The sequence below is a fragment of the Stegostoma tigrinum genome, chromosome 18 (genome assembly GCF_030684315.1).
Source record: "Stegostoma tigrinum isolate sSteTig4 chromosome 18, sSteTig4.hap1, whole genome shotgun sequence".
Lineage (NCBI taxonomy): Eukaryota > Metazoa > Chordata > Chondrichthyes > Orectolobiformes > Stegostomatidae > Stegostoma > Stegostoma tigrinum.
In genome coordinates this window covers 26,664,567-26,688,417 of record NC_081371.1, presented here as the reverse complement: position 1 = coordinate 26,688,417, position 23,851 = coordinate 26,664,567, and the positions used below count along the sequence as shown (strand labels likewise).

Here is a 23,851-nt window from a genome sequence, read left to right as displayed (position 1 = left end):
GCAGTTCATTTAAATCAAGAAAGATTATGATTTTTTCTTTCTGCAATCATCCTGGTGGCTCTTCAATGTTTGTGGAGTATGGGTGATAGCTTGGGATAATTTCCATGGATGCTATGAGTGCTCTTTATGAACTTTTTGTTATACATTGACACTTTTGGAGTGATTTGGTTCAGCATTGGTGAGGGTGTGCACTACTGATTTGATGTCATTTTAAAGACTAATTCTCTAGTGAATGTTTTATCCTAATGTTGCACAACTTGGCACCTGTTCAACAGTAGCAAGGACCCCTCACCAATGTAACTTAGATGAGATTATCAACTCCTTACAGATCAGTTGCTGGTGACTTCTTCTATCTGCTTGATGTTTTCTATATAGTGAAGGTGCATAGGGAATAGTGTGGCTCGTGCTAAAAGTTTTTTTGAGTCACTTGTGCACAGCCAGTTGCTCAGATCTGAATGCACCAGAAGGCATTTTTTATAATATGAGTTGGAAAATGAAGAGGGTTCACAGAATACAGCACAAGCTTCTCAAAGACTGAGTAAAAGGTAGATTGGCAAAGAGCTGTGACAGAAGACCATACCAACCCAGACTATTCAGGGTCAAAGCTCCAATCTCAGCCTCAGTAGTAACAATGTCTGAAATGTCTGCACTTTAGTAAGGATGTCACCGTTAAAATTGCTACTTAGTGTGGCCGCAACCACTCTTTAGAAGAGGGCAATGTCTATATTCTGATAGTGAACTTTGTGTGTGCCTCAGTCCTTCCAAGTTGCATCTAAAAATATTCATACCATCCAAAAGTTTGCTGTTCACTCTGGCTTAAGGGAGGTCACTGATTCAATGAAAGAGATTTATCTCTAAAATCAGAAACAAGCAGGGCCCAGGAGAGGGGCACAAATACAGTGGAATTCATGGGTGCCCTTGCCATCAGGAGGGCCCCAACGCAGGTAGGGTCACCCCTCTCTCAATGTCATCTAATCACAGCAAGGTCATCCTGTACATGAGAGAGAAAGAGAGCATCAGAATGTGTGAGGAGCTGCTCCTCTAATCACAGGCTGTTCCTCTCTCACATTTGCTGCGGGTAACACTCACTAATGAACCCTATCAGCAACAAAGGTAGGGAGAGAACCAACTAAAGGTAAATAGTTGCGATGATGGAGTCACCGAAATTGTTGTTGACCATGTTTCATGAGCCTCTGAAAACCAAAGTGTAATCCTCACACATCAAAAGTAGACGCAGAGAAAATTATTTTTCAAAGAAGTAGAACTGGTTCCATAATATGATCAACCAAATTATATGTAATTGTCTGATAAAGTTGTGACTGTTAAGTGTTTCATACTAAAATCTAAGCTTTTTATGGTGTTTATAAATAGAGGCAGAAAGGACAAAAGACAAAAGGTTTTGCTGAACCATTATAAAAAGAATAACCCCCTCTGTGGCTATTCTGGGCATCACAGGATGTGAAGGCTTCGTAGAGCATTGTGAAGGGATTTAATAAAAAGGCGGACGGGATGTGACTATAGAAAAGCTGGGTTTGTTTTTCTTAAAGACAGGAAGCCTGAGGGGTTTTGATGGAGGTGCATAAAATTAAGGAATTTAACATTTAGTGTCCAGTGACCCTTACTCAGTACTGATGATAGCGGGAACTGCAGATGCTGGAGAATCCAAGATAATAAAGTGTGGAGCTGGATGAACACAGCAGGCCCAGCAGCATCTTAGGAGCACAAAAGCTGACGTTTCGGGCCTAGGCCCTTCATCAGAGAGCTCTGATGAAGGGTCTAGGCCCGAAACGTCAGCTTTTGTGCTCCTGAGATGCTGCTTGGCCTGCTGCGTTCATCCAGCTTCACACTTTATTATTTTATAACGAGGAAAGTGTTGGTTTATATGCAACTGTCTTCCCCAATCCCAGGGGACACCCCTCCTGGCCCCCAACCCAGCCAGGATCAGACTAACAGACAGGGGTACATTAAATCACCTTTGCAGTGGCGCTGTATATTTGGCCTACCCATTGATGCTGGTATTTTACCTGCAGCAGGGGAGTTGTCGGTTGGCCCACTTGCCCTTGGGCAAATTATAGCCCTTGAATGACCAATTAATGACAAATTAAGGCCTATCTTTCACTGCCAATGCCATTGTATCAACACTACCAGTTGCTGAGGCCAACATGGCAACTTGGCAGGCTTTCAGCTGGCTAGGTATTGGCTGCCCCTGTTCAGGCACCCTTTGCTCAAGGAGGCCGTCAAGATGTTTTCCCATTCCCTCCGCTGCCTGCAAATGCTGGAGCCTTCTAGACTATGTCTTGTGGCCTCTGTGTTCTGCTGTATGACACCCCTTCATTGGGAGCTACTTTCAATACCAGCAGGGACTATCGGTCCGAGTGTGCATTTCTTTTTAATTATTTAATCACTTATGGGACGTGGACAACCCAGGCTGGCCAGCATTTATTGTTGCCTAGTTGCCCCTGACAAGATGGTGGTGAGCTGCCTCGTTAAACTGGGGCAGTCCACATTGCTGTAGTTTGATCAACAATGTCCTTAAGGAGGGAATTCCAGGAATTTTGATCCACTGACAGAGAAAGAATGGCAATATATTTCCAAAGCAGGATGATGAGTGGCTTGGAGGGGAACTTGCATGTGGTGGTGTTCCCACATATCTACTGCCCTCATCCTTCTAGATGGATGTGGTCATAGGTTTGGAAGGTGCTGTCTAAGGATCCTTGGTGAATTTCTGCAGTGTGTCTTGTTGGTAGTACACACTGCTGCTACTAAGCATCAATAGTGGATGGAGTGGACGTTTCTGAATGTGTTGCCAATCAAGTGGGCTGCTTGACACCTGGATGGTGTCAAGCTTTAAGTTTTGTTGGAGCTGCACCCACCGAGCCAAGTGGGGAGGATTCTATCACACTCCTGACTTGTGCCTTGTAGATGATGAACAAGCTTCAGGGAATTAGGTGGTGAGTTACTTGCTGTAGTATGCCTACCCTCTGACTGGCGACAATGGCAGTTCTGTTTTTCTGGCAAGCCCAGTTGTGTTTCTGGTCAATGTATACCCCCAGGATGTTGATAGTGGGAGGGTCAGTGATAGTAATAGCTTTGAATGTCGAGGTGGGTGGTTAGATTGTCATTTATTGTAGATGGTCATTGCCAGACATTTGTGTTGCATGAATGTTATTTGCCACTTGTCAGCGCAAAGCTGGATAATGTCCAGATCTTGTTTCATTTGAACTTCAGTATCTGACGAGTTGCGAATGGTACTGAACTTTGTGCCATCATTGACAAATATCCCCATTCCTGACATTATGATGGAGGGAATGTCATTGATGAGCAGCTGAAAAAAACTGGGCCTCTGGCACCACTCAGATGGACTCCTGTAGAGATGTCTTGGAGCTGAGATGACTGACCTCTGGCAACAACAGCCATCTTCCTGTGTGCCAAGTGCGATACAAACCAACAGACTGATTTCCCTCCCAACACCCATTGATTCCTAGGGCACATTCATGCCTCACTCAGTCAAATGGAATCTTGATGTCAGGGGCCATCACTCTCACCTCACCTCTGGAATTCAGTTATTTTGTCCAGGCTTGAATCAAGGTTGTAATGAAATCAGGAGCTGAATGGCCCTGGTAAAACTCAAACTGAGCATCATTGAACATTTTATCATTAAGAAAGTGCTGCTTTCCATCCGTTGCTGATGATTGAGATTAGCCTGATGGGTCAGTGCTTGACCAGGTTGGGTTTGTCCTGCTTTTTGCGTACAGAATGTACTTGGGCAATTTTCCACATTGCTGAGTAGATGGCAGTGTTGTGACTACTCAGGAACAACTTGGGTCAGGGTGCAGCAAGTTCTAGATGGCCAGTCTTCAGTAATACTGTTGAAAAGCTGTTTTGCTGCTGAGACTAGAGAAATAAAGGTCATTTAATGAGCAGTCAGCCAAGATAGGGCAGAGGTCATTCCCGGGCAAGTAATGGCCCAATGGCTGATGAGTTGCTGTGGGCTTTCCCAGCAAATGAAGCCATGTTCCTCCATATTTTAAGCTAAGGTTAGGGCCACCATCCTCATATGAAATTCTTTCCACTCATAAAGGAGGGATTTGAAAAAAAAAGATGCATAATTACGTAAGGTGAAAAGGCAGTGTGGGTTGTGGGGCATTAGTTGAAAGGAAGAGGGTCAGGTTGAAGTTGTAGACTTGCTCGCTGAGTTGGTGGGTTTGTTTGCAAATGTTTCATTACTCTGCTAGTTGACATCGTCAGTGCGCCTCCAGTGGAGTGTCGGTGTTCTGTCCCACTTGTTATTTATATGCCTTGGTTTGCTGGGATGGTTGTATTACTTCCGGTTTTGTTTCTCAGTGGTTTGTTTGTTGATGGAGTTCCGGTTGGAATGCCAGGCCTCCAGGAATTCAGAAAAGCTAAACAGAGACCAGTCAGGGAATACTTGTATACAAACCACTGAGAAACAAAACCGCAAGTAATACAACCACCCCAGCAAACCGAAGCATATAAATAACAAGTCGGACAGAACACTGACACTTCACCGGAGGCACACTCATGTTACCTATCAGAGTGATGAAACTCTTGGCAACCAAATCCACCAGATCGGCGAGCAAGTCTATAAGCTCATCCACAACCTGAGCTACAAATCTTCTAGAAAAGATGATTAAGTTTGATGATATTGCCATCTTCGGTGGTTTCGACCTACCACTGACCCTGGCCAGAGGAATGGCCATCCCAATATCAGCAGATACAGTCTTCTCCATGTATAGGATATGTAGACAGACATCTCTGCTGCTGGTTAGGTGCTGTCTGCCCATCACATATACTTCAATTGGTACTCCAAGCATGCAACATATTTCAGAGTTCATGCTCAATTCCATACATTGAGTTAAAAATAGGGGACATGGATGTGGCATGTGCAGCAATGTTCAATGTGTTAGAGTGAGATGAAGTACATGAATGTCAGACATATTCTTAATTGATGGAAATGATTGACGTTTGAGTGGTTTAAGTGTGAAAAACCCATTGATATATGCAGTATGATTGGGAGGCTACAGCATTTGAACATGCATTCACTGACCTTGATCGCTTCCATGAGTTCACTGATCAGGTTGCAGCATTACATTCACATAGTCAGTGTTTGATTCCTGCTATTCACTAGAGTAACTGTCTTCTCCAACCACATCCAGCCCCTTACAGATACATGACATCTCTTCTCCTTTTCACCTCCTCTGTCAGGACATCCCATGCAGTACCTGTAATTTTTGTTGCCCATTCTCTTTGATGTTGTGTCATTCTTTAATGGTTCACAGTTCAGTCACTTCCTGCATGATTTCCAGGTCCTACTATAAGCACAAAGCATTTCCTGTTCAAGAGGTGGAGGCAAGCTTTACGCAGTGAAGAAAATCTATGATATTGGCCATCTGTGAATGTGTCTAGTCAATCAACAGCATGACCAACACTGACTGGATGCTGAAATTACTGGATAAAACAGACCTCAGCAAATGGTCTAACCCCAATCAACGTGTGCAGATTGATCACCTTCATGTCCAACTTAGCCCTCAACATTCCTTACCATGTCCTGAATCTGGCAGTGCCCATAGCTGAAGACAATGGCATTTGGTGGATTACCAACAGGCAGCATCACAGCAAAGGACACACACATTGTGGCTGGTATCAATGTGTACAAGGGATTAATCTGCAGAGTTTCAGACTAAAACAGAGAAAAACAGAGAGAAAATATGAACAATAATTTAATGTATCCTCAGCAATGAGTTCCTGTTTATGTTTAGAGTGATGTATACTTCACAAGGGATATGAACAACTGAGAAAATACCTTGGAGAGACTGTGATAAGCTCGTAACAATGCAACGCTACCTCATTAACATGCAACTGTTGGGCCTTTGAGAATTGTATCCAAAAGTGGAAAACTAGGAAATCTCTCATGGAGTCAGAGACTTCTTCGCTGTCAGGATTTCTGCAGTCATGACGGGGTGAGGGAAAAGAGGAAATAAAACATGAGAAAAATGCAGGGGCCAAGTTCCGTGTGTTTTAAATAGTCCATCTTAGCACTCAGTTACTGATGCGGCCAGTTCTGATCTGTACTGGTGGGAAGGGCAGTGATCCCAATACCACTCTGCAGCCATAAACACACTCTCCCCTCTCACCCCAGAATGAAGACCATACTATTTGGGTGAGTCCCCTGAGGTGGCTGGGGTGAGTCAACAGATTTCCCAACTCTCATGACCCATCTTCAGAGCAAATATCCAGGCCCACAATTCTCTCCAATTCTGTTTCATCAGGGCATCCTAGCCATGATAATTTATCACAGGATTTTTGATACTCTGCGCTGGTAAATTCCCTACTTTAACACTGATACCTAGGTATTCTTGCTGCTAAATCCAACACCAGTTAAGGTTTACTTGTATCTATAGGCCATTTGGACTTATGTTGCAAAGTGCTTTTGACAGGCAAAAGCACTCTCAAAATTTGTAATTATACCTGGATAATATATTATCCACTTTTGAGAACGTTCTTATGCAATATCATGTAGATATTTAGATGACCATGTAAATTAACCACAATTACATTTTTAATTTGTTAATTTTTTTTTAAGAGACCTCACTGAGAATATAATGATTTCTATCCTTTACAACAATCAAATGTTCACAAGCATGACACAACTGAATTTATATGCAAAGTAAATCTCCCATGATACTATTCCTTCAGGCATTTCTAAGGCAGATACAGAATAGGCTGAATGCCAAATGAAACTTCTACAATGGCAAATTAAGACAAAAGGCTTCCACGCACTTAATGTACTGATAAAGAAAATATGCTTTGAAACAAACTGATTTATGATTTCACTATAGCCTGACACAGAGAAAATCTTCCTTCATTGTGCATAAACCCCAAATGTGAAAGGTTCCCGACTTAGCCTCCATTATCCATAACAGTCTCATGGTCTGACACAATTTGACTGAATGTTCACTGTCGAAATATAACATTTTGTGCACTTGAATTGAGGTGAGAGGAATGTGGCTGAACTTCCAAATCAAATTCAGGGATATAAGGTTTCAGATTTAAAAGGGCAATACTGGCATTGACTAGTTTGCTTCTTTGCTTATCATTTTCCATTCAAGGCCTTCTCAACACAAAGCATTGTGAAACTTTGGAACTGACTCGTCATAGAGCTTTTGTTAATTAAAAAGAAAAAATCAAAAGAGATCATTTTACAAATAGCTGTCATGAATTACAGAATCAAGTAGATTCATAGATTCATCTCAGGAGCACAAAAGCTGACGTTTCGGGCCTAGACCCTTCATCGGAGAGGGGGATGGGGAGAGGGTTCTGGAATAAATAGGGAGAGAGGGGGAGGCGGACCGAAGATGGAGAGAAAAGAAGATAGGTGGAGAGAGTATAGGTGGGGAGGCAGGGAGGGGATCGGTCAGTCCAGGGAAGACGGACAGGTCAAGGAGGTGGGATGAGGTTAGTAGGTAGATGGGGGTGCGGCTTGGGGTGGGAGGAAGGGATGGGTGAGAGGAAGAACCGGTTAGGGAGGCAGAGACAGGTTGGACTGAAATGGACTGATGCCCATTTCAAGCCCACCGACTCCCACAGCTACCTAGAATACACCTCCTCCCTGCAAAAATTCCATCCCCTATTCTCAATTCCTCCGCCTCCGCCGCATCTGCTCCCACGATAAGACATTCCACTCCCGCACATCCCAGATGTCCAAGTTCTTCAAGGACCGCAACTTTCCCCCCACAGTGATCGAGAACGCCCTTGACCGCGTCTCCTGTATTTCCCGGAACACATCCCTCACACCCCGCCCCCGCCACAACTGCCCAAAGAGGATCCCCCTCGTTCTCACACACCACTCTACCAACCTCCGGATACAACGCATCATCCTCCGACACTCTCGCCATTTACAATCCGACCCCACCATCCAAGACATTTTTCCATCCCCACCCCTGTCTGCTTTCCGGAGAGACCACTCTCTCCATGACTCCCTTGTTCGCTCCACACTGCCCTCCAACCCCACCACACCCGGCACCTTCCCCTGCAACCGCAGGAAATGCTACACTTGCCCCCACACCTCCTCCCTCGCCCCTATCCCAGGCCCCAAGATAACATTCCACATTAAGCAGAGGTTCACCTGCACATCTGCCAATGTGGTATACTGCGTCCACTGTACCCGGTGTGGCTTCCACTACATTGGGGAAACCAAGCGGAGGCTTGGAGACCGCTTTGCAGAACACCTCCGCTCAGTTCGCAACAAACAACTGCACCTCCCAGGCGCAAACCATTTCCACTCCCCCTCCCATTCTCTAGATGACATGTCCATCATGGGCCTCCTGCAGTGCCACAATGATGCCACCCGAAGGTTGCAGGAACAGCAACTCATATTCCGCCTGGGAACCCTGCAGCCTAATGGTATCAATGTGGACTTCACCAGTTTCAAAATCTCCCCTTCCCCTACTGCATCCCTAAACCAGCCCAGTTCGTCCCCTCCCCCCACTGCACCACACAACCAGCCCAGCTCTTCCCCCCCACCCACTGCATCCCAAAACCAGTCCAACCTGTCTCTGCCTCCCTAACCGGTTCTTCCTCTCACCCATCCCTTCCTCCCACCCCAAGCCGCACCCCCATCTACCTACTAACCTCATCCCACCTCCTTGACCTGTCCGTCTTCCCTGGACTGACCTATCCCCTCCCTACCTCCCCACCTATACTCTCTCCACCTATCTTTACTCTCCATCTTCGGTCCGCCTCCCCCTCTCTCCCTATTTATTCCAGTTCCCTCTCCCCATCCCCCTCTCTGATGAAGGGTCTAGGCCCGAAATGTCAGCTTTTGTGCTCCTGAGATGCTGCTTCGCCTGCTGTGTTCATCCAGCCTCACATTTTATTATCTTGGAATTCTCCAGCATCTGCAGTTCCCATTATCTCAGATTCATAGATTCATATGGCTCAGAAAGGGCCTCTTGGCCCATCAAGCCGACACTGACAAAACTACCACTAAAACTGTGCTAATCCCAATTTCCTGCACTTGTCCCGTGTCCTTGAATGTTAGAAAATTTGAAGTGTTCATCCAATAATCTTTTTTTGAAGGTTGTAGGTTTTCCAGTTTCCACTACCTTCTAAAGCACTGCACTCCAGATTCTGACCACTCTCTGTGTGAAAATGTTTCTTCTCCAAATCCCCTCTGAATCTCCTGCCTCTAAAATTAAAACTATGCCCTCTCATGACTGACCTCTCAACGAAGGGGAACAACTGTTCTCTATTCAAGTTCTCCATCCTAGGACACATTCTAGTGAACTTTCTCTGTATCCCCTCCATATCACATCTTTCCTGTAGTGAAGTGATCAGAATCATGCACAGTACTCCAGTTGTGGCCTGACCAATACTCCAAAATTACTTCCTCGCTCTTGTGCTGTACACTATGACTGATGAAAGCAAGTGTCCCATACACCTTCTTAACTATTGTATTCACATACTCTGATAATAAAATGTGAGGCTGGATGAACACAGCAGGCCCAGCGGCATCTCAGGAGCACAAAAGCTGACGTTTCGGGCCCAGACCCTTCATCAGAGAGGGGGATGGGGCGTGGGTTCTGGAATAAATAGGGAGAGAGGGGGAGGCGGACCGAAGATGGAGAGAAAAAAAGATAGGTGGAGAGGAGAGTATAGGGGGCCTCCTGCAGTGCCACAACGATGCCACCCGAAGGTTGCAGGAACAGCAACCCATATTCTGCTTGGGAACCCTGCAGTACAATGGCATCAATTGTGCCACTGCATCTCAAAACCAGTCCAACCTGTCTCTGCCTCCCTAACCTGTTCTTCCTCTCACCCATCCCTTCCTCCCACCCCAAGCCGCACCTCCATCTCCTACCTACTAACCTCATCCCACCTCCTTGACCTGTCCGTCTTCCTTGGACTGACCTATCCCCTCCCTACCTCCCCACCTATACTCTCCTCTCCACCTATCTTCTTTTCTCTCCATCTTCGGTCCGCCTCCCCCTCTCTCCCTATTTATTCCAGGACCCTCACCCCATCCCCCTCTCTGATGAAGGGTCCAGGCCCGAAACGTCAGCTTTTGTGCTCCTGAGATGCTGCTGGGCATGCTGTGTTCATCCAGCCTCACATTTTATTATCTTGGATTCTCCAGCATCTGCAGTTCCCATTATCAGTATTCACATACTCTGCTGACTTCAGGGGTCTGTGAATAATTACCCCAAAATTTTGCTCTTCCTCTAAGCTACCAAGTGTCCTGCCATTCATTGGATACTCCCTCATCTTGCTTCTTCTTCTAAAGTGCATCACTTCACTGTCAGGGTTAAATACTATCTGACTAACGCATTTATATTTTCCTGTAACCTAAAACTATCTTCTTCACTATTAGCCACTGTACTAGTCTTGGTGTCATCTGCAAGTTTTCTTAACATTAACCCCATATTTTCATCTATATCATATTTGTATATAACAAACAATAAAGGTCCCAGTACTGATCATTGTAGTACGCCAATGGTCATTAGCCTCCAGTCACTCAAACAGCCTGCTACCACTACCCTTTCATCCTATTACTAAGCCAGTTTCTGATCTACCTCACCAAGCTTTCCTCAGTTCAATGCTTTTTAACTTTCTTCATCAGTCTCCATGGGGGACCTTGTCAAAAGTTTTGCTAAAATCCATATAAACTACATCAACTGAACTTCCTTCATCCACGCACTTGATCACATTTTCAAAGAATTCTAACAAATTTGTTAGGCATGACCTCCCTCTGAGGAAATCATGTTGACTATCCAAATTAACCCAAACTTTTCCAAATGGATAGTAATTTGCTCCTTCAGAACTTCCTCCAGTAGTTTCCCTACCACTGATGTGAGACCCACTGGTCTGTAATTTTCAGGTTTATCTCTACTATTCTTCTAAAAAGTCCTCAGGTACTTACCCCCATGAGCAGAAAGGAATTAAAAATTTGTGTCAGAGTCCCTGCAATCTCCTGCCTTGCCTCCCACAGCAACCTGGGATGCAGTTCATCTGGGCCAGAGATTTCTCAGCTTTTAAGCCCAACAAGGCCTCCAATACTTCCCCATTTTCACGTCAAACTGTGCAATCTCCTTATAGTCCCTTTTCTTAAATCCCATACTTAGATTCTCCTTTTTCAGATTGAAGACCGAACAGAAGTATTCATTCAATACCCTTACAGTATCCTGCAGGTTCATACACTGGTTGGCTCCATGGTCTCTAATGGGCTCTACTCTTTCCCTGGCTAACCGCTTCCCTTTAACGTATTTATAAAATATTTTATGATTCTCCCTAATCCTGTTTGCAAGTCCTTTTTTATACCCCCTTTTTGCTCTTCTAATTGTTTAAATTCCCTCCAGTACTCTTCTAGGACTGTAGCTGAATTACTCCCTTCGGCAAGATGGATGTAGATGAGTCATAATCCAATAGAACAACACCATAGGTTCAAAGTGCCAATGACCTTCTCCAGTCGTATGTCCAGAAAGGAGTGTAACTAGAGAAACCTTCACATAGTAAAAGCTGACAATTTTTCAACAGCATAAATGGTCCCTGCTTCTATCACTGTCAGGAACAAGGTTTCTTACCAACGTGGAAAGAATTGGTAGGAAAACTGTGATGGTAGCTGGATTACTTGCAAATTCAGTGACAACTGACACCAAAAGACAAGCAATCAATGTCACAGCCCATGCAGGGAGGTTACTCATTGGTTCCATCTGACGACCAATCCAATCAGATAAGCCAGACACCTGGGGAGAGAAAGAGACAAATTCAATAAAGTGTGTATATGGGGCACTTGTGGTATAGTGGTGTTATCTCTGCTATTGAGCCTAGGCACTTAGGTTTAAGTTTCATCTGCTTCAGGGATGTGTGATAGCATGCATAAATAGGTTGGTTAGAAAATTAAAGTGTAAGAACACAGAAGGAAACTGCAGAGTGTATTGGAAATCCTTTCTTCAAGCAATGACAAAACACAAAATGGTATCAAACACCCGAGTAATACGTGTGCAATACAGTTGCCTGTAATTTTTACTGGGAGAAGGTTCTTATCTGAAAATTAATTTCCCCCATACATTCTTCTTCAGTTGAAATGACAAATCTACTGGAGGTTAAGAGTCATTTCTCTATATCGCTAGTTTTAGCCAGTAGAGTGTGCTATCAATCCATCAAGAGACAAACTCATTTTCTCTTCCTTCTGGGTAAGGACAGTCCATTTTCTAAATAGGGTAGTCAGTTATTTATTTTAGTTTCATCAGTGTGAAGTGACCTACACAACCTTTGTACCACTTGAACATTTTCAATGATGTGAAGGAACTACTTAAACAAGCAACTGTTAATGGGTTCAGATCTTTCTAGAGAATGGTACCTGTCCGTAAACAAAAAGTCAAAGTTAATAACACATGCAACACATGAATATTCTGAATCCAATCATTGACTAACTTTACCTTGCAGCCTGCAGCCAAGGCATAGCCCCCTCCCACAAGGATGACAATCTCCCATGGCATGTGCTTTTGAAAGTCTTTCCAATTTATCAGTGGTGCCAGTGGGTTGGGATCCTTTGAGACATTCAGATTCTTTGTGTCTTTCGCACTTTCCTCATCTGCATTAAAACAAAATGAAGGAGCTAAGGTGAAACACCTATTTGACATTTCACCTGAAGGTAGTTGCAAATGCTGATGAGCACTGATTCCCAATTACCAGATGCATTGACCTCAATGGAAACTGCTGAAGATGTTTGAATTTCCGATGGGTAATTCACAGTTGTCAGGACCTTCACAAAAGACTTGGACTCTGAGTTAGAGTCAGACACTTCAGACAATACAAACCTTAATGTTATCCTGGAAATGTACAGCAGAAAAATCACAGTCTAACCCCTACAAACCTGGCCCCAAATCACTTTACTAGACTCACTGACAACCCAACAACTCCAACTCTCCCCTTTCCCCCTTTAACTACACTCTTTTTTCTGAAAAATACCCAAAACCAAATCATTTAATTAAACCACCAAACAAATAACAATGAACAAGCACTGCTTACCAAAGGAGGGGCAGGCAGTCAGGAAGAACTCATCCTTTTTTTAAATTAAACAACCACCAAATCATCCATATCCCTAACAAAATTAAGAACTCACCCTTCTTTACCCTAATTATTTTTTTCCTCTAAATCACCTAAGTAAAACAACTAAACTGTAACAACTAACAAGTTCTACCCACTGGGGCAGTGTAGAATCTATTGTTTTTAAACCACCATCTAATCATCTGAAGTAGAGCTCATTTCTATCTTCTGCTCAGAAATGCCATTACACATCTCTAGGCATTTTTTGTACCATGACCAACTCATTTCTATTATAAATTAAAACAACAATTATCTAGCCCTCCATGCCAGCCAGGTGTAAAATAACAAGGGTCAAAGGAGGGGAGGGAGAGAAGGAGGGGACTAAATTAAAAATGGAGTTAGAGGGGGAAATGGTGCTTTCCAAGCCCCAAGGTCTCCATCTCTCTTTAAAGCAATGAAAAGTGTTATGGATGATCAGGAACACGGGGCTGACATGAACCAAAAGAGCAACAGAAAGCTTTTAAAATAACTAAGCATGGTTGGCAATCGTCCACAACCAACGTACACATGATCCGCAGAATCACAAAATAAACAGGTGGCTGGGAATCCATGTGCCACAGCAATTTGGGATTACATGGGACTGTGCATTCAGCAACGAGGTCATTCCACTCTACTGAGGATACCAGCTGCCCAGCAGTAAAACAAAATTCCAAGCTATGCCCAGACAGGGGGATAAAGGAAAAAAAAGCAGCCCATACGGGAACCACCCCCCACCTTCCACCCCATGCCATGCAGAAGAATATAGAGCGCATTTCAGTAATGTGGTAGAACTCATCTTGTTGGATATTTCCAATTAATCTATTCAGAGATAATAAATCACACCTCTGGAACAGGTGGGATTTGAACCTGGTTCCAAAGTACAGACACCATCAATGTGCTAATAAATTTCCATCGGGGTGACACCAATTTGCTACAAGATCCCTGAGAACACATTTGTCTTTGTATTTCCTAGTCAGTCTGTTCAGAGACATTACACATTTCTGGAGCAGCTGGGCCTCTTTGCTTAGAGCCAGCGGCACTACCATTGCACCACAAATAACAGGGCAATGTGTATCACTTGCCTTCAGTCAATTCTGGAGCTGATCTGCCTCAATGTTGGGATTACTGTAGCACAGTGGGTGTGTCCCAGGCGATATGATTCAAGTCCCACCTAGTCTAGAGCTGTGTCAATACATTTCTATATAGTTGATTTGAAATATCTCCAATGTCACAGCCTTAAAAGGACATGCACATGTAACTCTGACACTGACTAATATTAAACACACCCACACCCTCTGTTTGCTCACTTACCAGTTTTTTTTTATCATTTGCTAGTTTTGTAAAATAACTGTGCACATAAATCATGGAAAAGCAGCAGGAAATGAGCAGTGATGGCTCAACCACCTGCTGATTTGCAATAAAACTCTGCTCAATGCTCGAACAAATAGGTTATAGAAGGATGTGTTCATTCCTGCAGGATATATTATCACTCCTTTGGGTAAAGCATTAACAACTCATAGCTGTTCACGCTGCCAGATTTAAGTGGCTGCTGCGAATAGGGTTTTCTCTAGACCAAAATAGCCAAACAACAGATCTAATTTGATGATGTGCCCAGTCCCTGAGTAATACTAGTATTACTTCTAGTATCACTATTCTCAACTGGTGAAGAGCATCATCCTCAAAGCCTATGGCTCAAATTACATTCTTCAGCCTCTGAACACATCATCTAGTAAGAATATCAGCTGGCTTGCTGCAAGGTCAACCTTTTTTTTATCTTAAATGGAGGGACAGGGTAGAAAATGGTAAGAGGTTTTTGAGTGATGCTCCTCTTCCTATTATTGATAACAGCAAATGCTGAGCTCCTCCATCTAATTATCAGAGAGATAGATTCAAGAATTGGGACTGACGGTGCTTAATGGCTCAATAATTACAAGCAACATTTGGGATTCAAAAGATCCTCCTCTTCAATCTTCAATCTGTGCTGAGTTATCTGATCTTAACAAGGATACAGATGATTATATGAATGATGGACCTTCATATCCTGAGACTATGGAGGAGAGGAAAATCTGTCTGGACTGAAAAGAAGCCAGCTGCTCAGCCCATCATAACTCACCGCCATTCATTTTGCCATAACAGGGGAAAGATGGTTTCTTAGCAGGAATCAAGAAGAGAAGAAACCCCAGGAAGATGGAAACAGTGGCATCTGTCCTATAGCCTTTCCTGAAAGTCACAGAAATGAATAAATTATTAGGGGGCACCTCGTCACGAACATTTCACAGATTTCATGTAAATCATGGCCAGTCCAAAGGATGGCTTTCCCATAACCAATAAAATTTGATAAAGTATTAAGTTTTAACTTACTTAAGGTAAAACACATGAAACGTTGGTGAAGAATCGGATTAGTTGATGGACCAGATTGAAGTGGGACTGGGGTAACATAAGAACATTAGAAGTAGAAGCAGGAATAGGACATTCAACCCCGCCCCAGATCTGTTCTGCCATTGAATAAGATCACAGCCAATCTGACTGAGGCCGTATCTCCAACTTTCCCACCTTACCCTATAATTCTTGCCTCCTTTGTAGATCAAACATCTATCTAATACAGACTTGAATATATGGGTTACGTATAGCCACAGGGAGTAAGATCATGTCTAAAAATAGTGGCTGGGGCTTTGCAGCATCCAGTGACAAGGTGTTCTGTTCAGTTCCATTACAGGGGTAGGGGGAGGTTCTGGTAAAATGTGAAGTTCACCTCCAATACGAGTTACAGCAGTTGGGTCCAAAAGAATGGGATGGGGAAGGTGCATCTGGTGTGGACAAAGGGGTTAGTGTGGCAGTTGACAGGGAGAAGGAAAGGGGTTCGGGGTCAGGTACAGAGGCAGCGAAGTGGGGAGGTCAGGCCCCAGGCTGGGGGAGGATGTAAGTGATCTGAAGAAGATGTAGTTGGATGTGAATTAAATATATGGTTTGCTTTTAGTTTCTCAGGAGTTAGGTTATGGATTTAATTACCTAACTTTCCCTGAATAACTATTTTAATTTGTTTCTCTGGAGCCCTCCAAATTCTTCGCTTCAAACAGAAACATTCACAAGTTATGATAGGAACATTTAAGGGATTTTTAGATAAGCACATGAATATGCAAGGAATGGAAGGATATGGACCAATGGCAGGCAAAAGGGATTAGTTTCATTTGGCATCATGTTTGGCACAACATCACCGGCTGAAGGGCCCGCTCCCGTGCTGTACAGTTCTATGTTCTATGTTCTATGTTCTATGTTCTATGTTCCATGTTCTATGTTTCAGACAAAGCAGAATTGGCCAACAGAATATTCAATTTCCATGCAGTTCCTTCAGAGTCTGTTACAATGGGATTCCTCAGGGTTCTCATGAGTAACTTCCACCTACACTTGAATAACAACTGTTACATCAATGGAAAATCCAGGCCATAATTTAGATCTTCTACTCTTCCTATCAAGATTTCAACCTCACATTTCAGACTTTATATTCCATGTGCCATTTCCTTGACACATTCACTTACTCTATCTATATCACTTTGCAGACTTTCTGAGTCCTGTCCTGTCCTACCTATCTATGTGCCATTAGCATATTTGGCTACAATATAATTGTTCCCTCCATCAAAGCCTTTGAAATAAATTGTAAGTAATTGAGGCCCTATCACTGATACCTGTGTCATCCTATTTGTTACAGTTTGCCAACCTGGAAATAATTCATTGATCTTCAATCTCTGTTTCCTGCTCGTTAGCCACTTCACTCTGTGCTACCATTTAACCATTAACACCACAAGTCTTAATCGTTCGGAAATCTTTTAGGTGGCTTTTAACTAACTATCTTTTGAAAATGCAAATACGCTACATCTATCAGTTCCTCTCAAACCACCTTGTTCATTCCATTCTCAAAGAACTCTCATAAAATTGCCAAACATGATGGATCAGTATTCCAGTGGGATTTGGAGGTGGATTAGTGTTCCAGTCCTTTTGGGAGAAGGGTCAATGTTACAAATGGATTGGGAAGTCGATGAGTGTTTCAGTGGGCCAGGGATTTGGGTCAGTGTTCCAGTGGAATTAGGAAGTGGATCAGTATTCCAGTGGGATTGGGAGGTGGGTCAGTGTCCTAGTGGGATTGGGAGGGGGGTCAGTGTTCCAGTGGGATTGGGAAATGGGTCAGTGTTTCAGTGGAATTGGGAGATGGGTCAATGTGTTGATAATGAAGTGCAGGCCCGTGGATAACAGGGTTACTGGGTATTATAAATTTAGGACTTACCTCTCGAAGAGTGATGTCCATCCAGGGACAAATCCTGGCTCCCGGGTAAACCATAATAATGTCATCAGCACAAAAAAAATTCCAGTCACCATTTCTGGATAGCTGAGATATCAAAAAAGTAAAAGAGAGTGATATTCAGTTCAATGGTATGAAATTTGTTTATGAAATAGCCTCTATCTTTCCTAACAGAAACAAAAAGCATTGTATACCTGAATGGCCCCAATTTTTCATATTCTTCTTGAATTCTCCTTTCAGACATTTCCTCACGTTTTGTCTTCCTCTTCTTGCTAAGAGAACATGTTTCCTTAAAACTGTAATGAAAAATTATACAAGTGATGTAATGAGAGAATGTATTTAACGAAGATAACACAGTGTGGAGCTGGAGGACAACAGCAGACCAATCAACATCAGAGAAGCTGGAAAGATGACCCAAGGGTCCCAACCCAAAACGTCAACTTTCCTGCTCCTCTAATGCTGCCTGGCCCACTCTGCTTCTCCAGCTCCACACTGTGTTATCTCTGACTCCAGCATCGGCAGTTCTGACTATCTCTGAATGTATTCAACCACTTTGTTTTGCCTGGTTGAGTTTCATTGCCAATTTATGTAGGGCCTTTTTGTGTAGAATAAGGAAGTTAGTGGGCGTTACAAAATTACATTGAAACAGTTGTTCACGAGTTAGAATTTGTTCGGAGACCTTGAGTAATTTTAAAAAGTAGCCAAACAAATGGAATCAAAGTTATCTCCTTGGATTATATGCTATACCCAAGTTTTCCAAGTAAGCATTCGCAATGAGGAATCTTCTCAAGAGCAGATACCTAACCAAGGATTTGGCTGTTTTTCAATTGGCAGAAAATTATAGGCAAACTCTGTAATGTTTGATAAATGATGATACAGGGCAATCTTTCTCATTGCTAAGTCATAATAGGAAAATTAAATTCTAAGCCTATTATGTTTAACATATTTGTAATTCACACCATATCTAAGATGGTTAGCTGAGATAACAAAACTCATTTTGCTGAATTTCATTTAATGATGACTCTCTCACATTATGACCTTGCTTCTGAAATGAAATATATCCTCTCTTCTTCTGTCAGTTGCAGATAAGAGATTGTTTTATAGTAATTATGTTATTTTTGTGATACTGTCTCATTTGTCTTCGGTATAAATAAGCTCACTTGAAACATGTTTGATTCTGCGATGTAGCTTTCTGAGTTTGCATTTCTAGGGATTAACCCAGCAGGAATTCAAATCAATAAATTGGCCTCATCCTGCCTGCTATTTTTGAGTCATTATGAAAAGTTGGCTGCGCACACAGTGATTTCCAATGGATGCCCCAAGCAGGCAAGAAACCCCAGCAGGAGAGGAGACTTTTAAAATACATCCTTCCAGTGTTGAACTCCGCCCAATTCAGAGAAAAACAATCTCACACTCTCACAAATTTTGATACGTGCCTCTGGTGAAAATCATAAATTTGTACATATGGGTTGATTTCTAACTTGCTTTGGCAGGTTAGTGATGGAATGTGAGGACTGCTCACAAACATGAATGCTCTTCTGCATTTGCAATGTCATGTAATAATACTAACACTGGAACTTGAGAAGTCCTATAATCTGCTCCAAAGCACTTTTTTGCAGGAACCATTGTCCCATCCTGTGGTCATTAGTTAAGACTGCAGGGGAACAACCAGCCACTAATGATCAATTATTGCATGATGCAAGTATCAATGTACATCCTTGGTAAAATGGCATTGAAATGCAGGATAGGATGTTTGACATTGCATTGTGAGCCTTTTAAATTCATAAACCTGAGTGAATTAGGAACAGGGGTGTTTTAAGTACTATTTGTGATCTGTGATTTGCTTCTTGCACCAGTTGGAACATAAAATTCCAGAGATCTAAATAGCTCTTCCTTCTGTCTGGGGAGGATACAGTTTTTTTTGTCCTTTCTAACTAGAACATCAGTGAATTTCTTGAAACAATGGTGAGCAGCTGGCTGTGCCCAAGAACGCAGGAAATCAACTCCAACATGAAGAGTTGCTAATGCACGAGGCCACTGCTTTGGTTTTTCAGCTTCTTTACTTACTTGCATCCCAGGAAAAGCCAATGCATCCAGATCCATGTCAGTACCAACATGATGATGGCAATGGGGAAACTAAATACGAACCATGTTCCAAAGTTGATAGATCGTGATTCTGGGTAGCGACTGTTAGATTAAACCAAGCAGATATCAGGTAAGAGTAAGAGGTTGGCACTAAATGATAACAGGCAGATCAGCACTAATCTCACCACCAATCTAAGCAGAGCAAGGCACTGAGTTCACTTACAGCAATCAAGTTATTTCACCTGAAGTTCATTCTTATTCCTACCCTCCTAACATTTATCCTGAGGCTCCAGGCATTTGACTCTTTCACAACACATGAGTAATTTGCCTGGATCATTTTTTTGGCATAAGAACATACAAACATATAAATTAGGATGAGGAATAGACTCAGTTTTTTCAGCCTGCTCAGTCTTTCATTTATTATTATGGAAACCTCATTGGATTACTTAAACATCACTTGCCCGAATGAGACATGTACAACAACTTCAACCTGTACTTATAACTTATGCTATCGATAGTTGGAGTCTTCATTATTTTTCGCACCTTAAGCAAAATAGCAACCTTTTAATTAGCTCTGAAGGAACAGTTTATTCTTGTACCAATCTGACATATTGAGAAGCAGATCCACAGCTTAAGAAACGATGACCTTACTTGTTGAATTGTTCAGCAAAGATGAGGTTGGTTGAGGTTCCAGTGATGGTCATGAGGCCTCCAATTGTGGCAGCATAAGTGATGCTCAGTGACAAGCACTTGCAGATCATGTGGTCATGCTTGGTTTTGTATTTACTGCTGTATTCCTTAATGGGATTAATCTGGTTCTGTAGAAAATCAAGGAAAAACAATATGAAAATATCTGGGAAACTTTAAACTAACCAATCACCCACATGAATATCCTGCCCATCACAATTTAGTATTCAGCAATCAAATCAATTATTAACAGTGCAATTATTCAAACGGACTTTAACATCTTCATTTGAGGGAATGAAATCTCTGCAAATTTCTTTCCCTCTCTTTGGTACAGCTGGTCCATCTGGCTTCTGTGCTCACCCTGAAAGGTTAGGTTGGCTAATCTGCTTCAGGGTATCTGCCAAAGTCAAAGGAAGACACTCAACATAAGGCAGGTGATCATTTTAATATATTCTTCCCAATTTTCTCCTTTTGTCTCTTAAAAATGCTGTTAACTTTATTGTATTCAGTTCTGAAGGTGATGGGTTACTACAGCACATTTTTCTAAGTAGCCAGTATCCGTAACAAAATCAGAAATCGCTGGAGAAGCTCAGCAGATCTGGCAACATCCGTGAAAGAGAAATCAGAATAAACATTTCAGGTCCGGTGACACTTCTTCCTCTGTTCTGAAGAAGGGTGACCAGACCTGAAACATTAACAGATGCTGCCAAGCTGCTGAGCTTTTTCAGCAATTTCTGTGCTTGTTTCTGATTTACAGCATCCACAGTTCTTCTGGTTTTTATTTAGCCATTATTCATGTATGCCTGCAAACTGTTCCACTTATGCATGTGACCACCTACTCCTTATCCAACATGTGTACAGTATTTCACTGGAGGTTATTGGATGGTACTACGTGATGATAATGGGAAGCCTGGATAATGTTCTTCATCCTGACAAGCACAGTTGATCAATTGTAATATTGTGACTACTACCTTGGCTGAGATCAGTTTCAGATTTGGTAGTACTACACTAAGGGCTATGCACTTAGTCCCACATTAGCAGACCCATTCAATGGAGCAAGGGAATGAAAAACAAGAGAACTGTGCCATTTAATATGCTGGTTATAATCAATACATTTGCATGCGCGTGATAAAACGATTGCCATTGACTCAGTAGAAAAGCACAAAACAGTGTGATCCAAACAGATCAGAGAAGTTCCCTGTTCTTGCTTGTTGCTGGTTTAGGTAATGTCAGATGGCAGTGGAAGGCTAAGGACATCACAGGGCATTGAGAAATAATCCACCCAGTCACCATTTTTGAAGTACAAGGTTGAACAAGCACAAATTTTGTGGTGAGGAAAGATTAAATTTGCTCACAAAATCTCCACGGTCCAAAAAATATCCAGACGAAACTCAAGGCCGAATTTCCCTCCACTCCTTATTCACTAACTGAAATTTAGTGAGACAGGAATTTTGATTAATTGCGATGCTAATCCTGATCCATTTCCTCAAAAGATTAAATCTTGAGTCAGCAGCCTTTAAACAAAATAGATAACTAGAGACAAAACTGAAGCAAACCTATTCTGATGACAACGGTTCCTTCAAAGCTGTACTTTAACCTTGATCATCTGCTACTATAAACTAAGTGCATTTTCTTCACACATGGCTGCTTTGTAAGTCTCAGTAAAACCTTGTTTCACTGATATTTAAACAGTTGCATCATTTCCTTCTCAGTCTACCATTTCTAGCCAAAATCCTGACAAGGCAGAAACGGAAGCGTACGCTGGCAGTTTTTCCACACTGTTTCCCTGCAGATCACAATTGGAGAATTGTGCCTTATGATATTGCACTGGATCAGGAAGTTGGTGCAATTGACATCATCATTCTGTGTCCTCATTGCACTAGGACTGGAAGTCGGGCATTTGCTGTTGCTGTGTCTTTCACTGCCAGGTTCACAACATTGTTCTCTGTTCCCCTTATCATCATGTTCTTGACTCCTCTTGCCATCACATCTCTTCTTCCCTCACCACATCTCTCTGCTCTCCCTTGCTACACTATTCTCCAATCCCCCTGCCATCCTATTCTCTGCTCCCCTTTCTGTTTACTTGTTGTTTTGTTTGCCATCCTTTGTTGGTCTTGTGTGTAAATGATACAAGTTACATCTCAGTTGGTGCAACTAAATTTTGTAATTCCTATACTTTCAGCACAAACTATACTTACCCTTTTTAAAGAGTAGTGAGTATGAGTGGATTGGATTTGCCTCAATATGTTTATTGATGCAGTTTTCCAGAGCGAACATGTCACAATGTTCCCCCACATTTTGGTTTTGCAAAGTTTCTGGTGATAAGTATATGGAACTATATGTGCGTTGAGTGCCAACCCTGCAGTTGCACTGGCAGCAAATGCAGCTTTGGCCAGCTGCACTGTCCATTTCAACATATATCTGAATCTTTCAATCAGACGAAAGCAACAAAACGACACATTCTCAGCCAGTGTTAAAATAAAGTATGGGCAATACTAACTATCATCAGACAATGTGCATCATACGTGGAAACTGTGTCATAATGTCTGCATATCAGTTCCTGCTTCTATGCCTCTGTATTCCAAATTCAACCAGGTTCTTATTCTATTCTTGTGTCTTCTAACTACATAGACTTGTAGAGCATTGAACAATAAATCTTATATACTATCATAAAGTATAGGCCGCAGTGAGCTAAATCTGGTGCAAGATTGACCCAATTCAACCCCATTCACTGAGCAATTTTAAAACTATCGTTGACAAGTTTCTCTTCTTCCATTATCCTTCTTCACAGGTTCAGTTGGATCACAGCTTCAGTGGATGTTTACTCAATAAACAGTATCAATTGTTAGGGGTAGATGTTGAGCAAATATTATATCAAACTAAGGCCTCGACCTTTTGGATCTATTGAAGTGTTTGAGTCTGAATAATTGGGAGTCTTAAGATTATACGGTTGATGGGGTCACCAGGTCATACATACAGCTGATAAAAGAAATCAATAGCTTTCTAGTTTGTTTATTTGTGACCATTTTCACCAGTTCAAAAAGCAAGAAATGTTATGTATTGGAGGTGCAAGGCTCCACTTATAGCTTCTCCGACAAATTAATCCTGTGACCCCTCTCTGCACCGTGTCCAAGATTGAAGATGTTTTCCTCTCTGGGGGCTAATGAGTGATGAATATACTATTGAGGGTGTGGGTTAGGCACAATAGGCGGTTTCAAAATGATGAGCTCAGGATATTGACCTGAACTTTAATCTTACAGGCCTACTCGCAGAATAATTTACAGCAGATTGGGGCATGAATTTAATGCTGAATGAGCTTTGCTATGGCTCTTTAACTCTGAAGTGGCTTTGACATGCTGTTTCCATGTTTCCGAAGCAATCGTGGCACAGATATGATGATGACCCATACATGACCCCATCATGCAAGATAATGTCAATAATTTATTTCTACTTAAAAGATCCGGGATAGGGGTCAGTCTGGTTACATTCTGCATAGGTTCCAGAGACTTCGGAATGGAAACATAACCTGGCAAGGCTACCCACTAGTTTTCTGCCTCTTCCCTGAAAGCCCGGCTGGAGGGGGTGAGAATGCATAATGAATATTTATTTCCCCTTGACAGGAGAGACGAGTCTCTCAATCTAAACAGGTAAGGTTAGAAGTGGTTCAGGAGTAATCAG

The 23,851-nt window shown here is 42.4% G+C and overlaps 1 protein-coding gene across 2 annotated transcripts in view; it reads right to left on the bottom strand.

Annotated features, from left to right (window-relative positions):
• The window catches only part of slc13a4 (solute carrier family 13 member 4), a 104,668-nt gene that overhangs the window by 8,136 nt on the left and 72,681 nt on the right, over nucleotides 1-23,851 (bottom strand). For both annotated transcript variants that reach the window (XM_048549427.2, XM_048549429.2), the window contains exons 7-14: nucleotides 20,138-20,304; nucleotides 19,469-19,588; nucleotides 17,596-17,697; nucleotides 17,387-17,488; nucleotides 15,221-15,327; nucleotides 12,459-12,613; nucleotides 11,601-11,762; nucleotides 5,564-5,701 (exon numbers count right to left, since the gene is read on the bottom strand). In XM_048549427.2, the coding sequence (XP_048405384.1) occupies nucleotides 5,564-5,701; nucleotides 11,601-11,762; nucleotides 12,459-12,613; nucleotides 15,221-15,327; nucleotides 17,387-17,488; nucleotides 17,596-17,697; nucleotides 19,469-19,588; nucleotides 20,138-20,304 (1,053 nt within the window). The remainder of the gene's footprint in view (nucleotides 1-5,563; nucleotides 5,702-11,600; nucleotides 11,763-12,458; nucleotides 12,614-15,220; nucleotides 15,328-17,386; nucleotides 17,489-17,595; nucleotides 17,698-19,468; nucleotides 19,589-20,137; nucleotides 20,305-23,851) is intronic.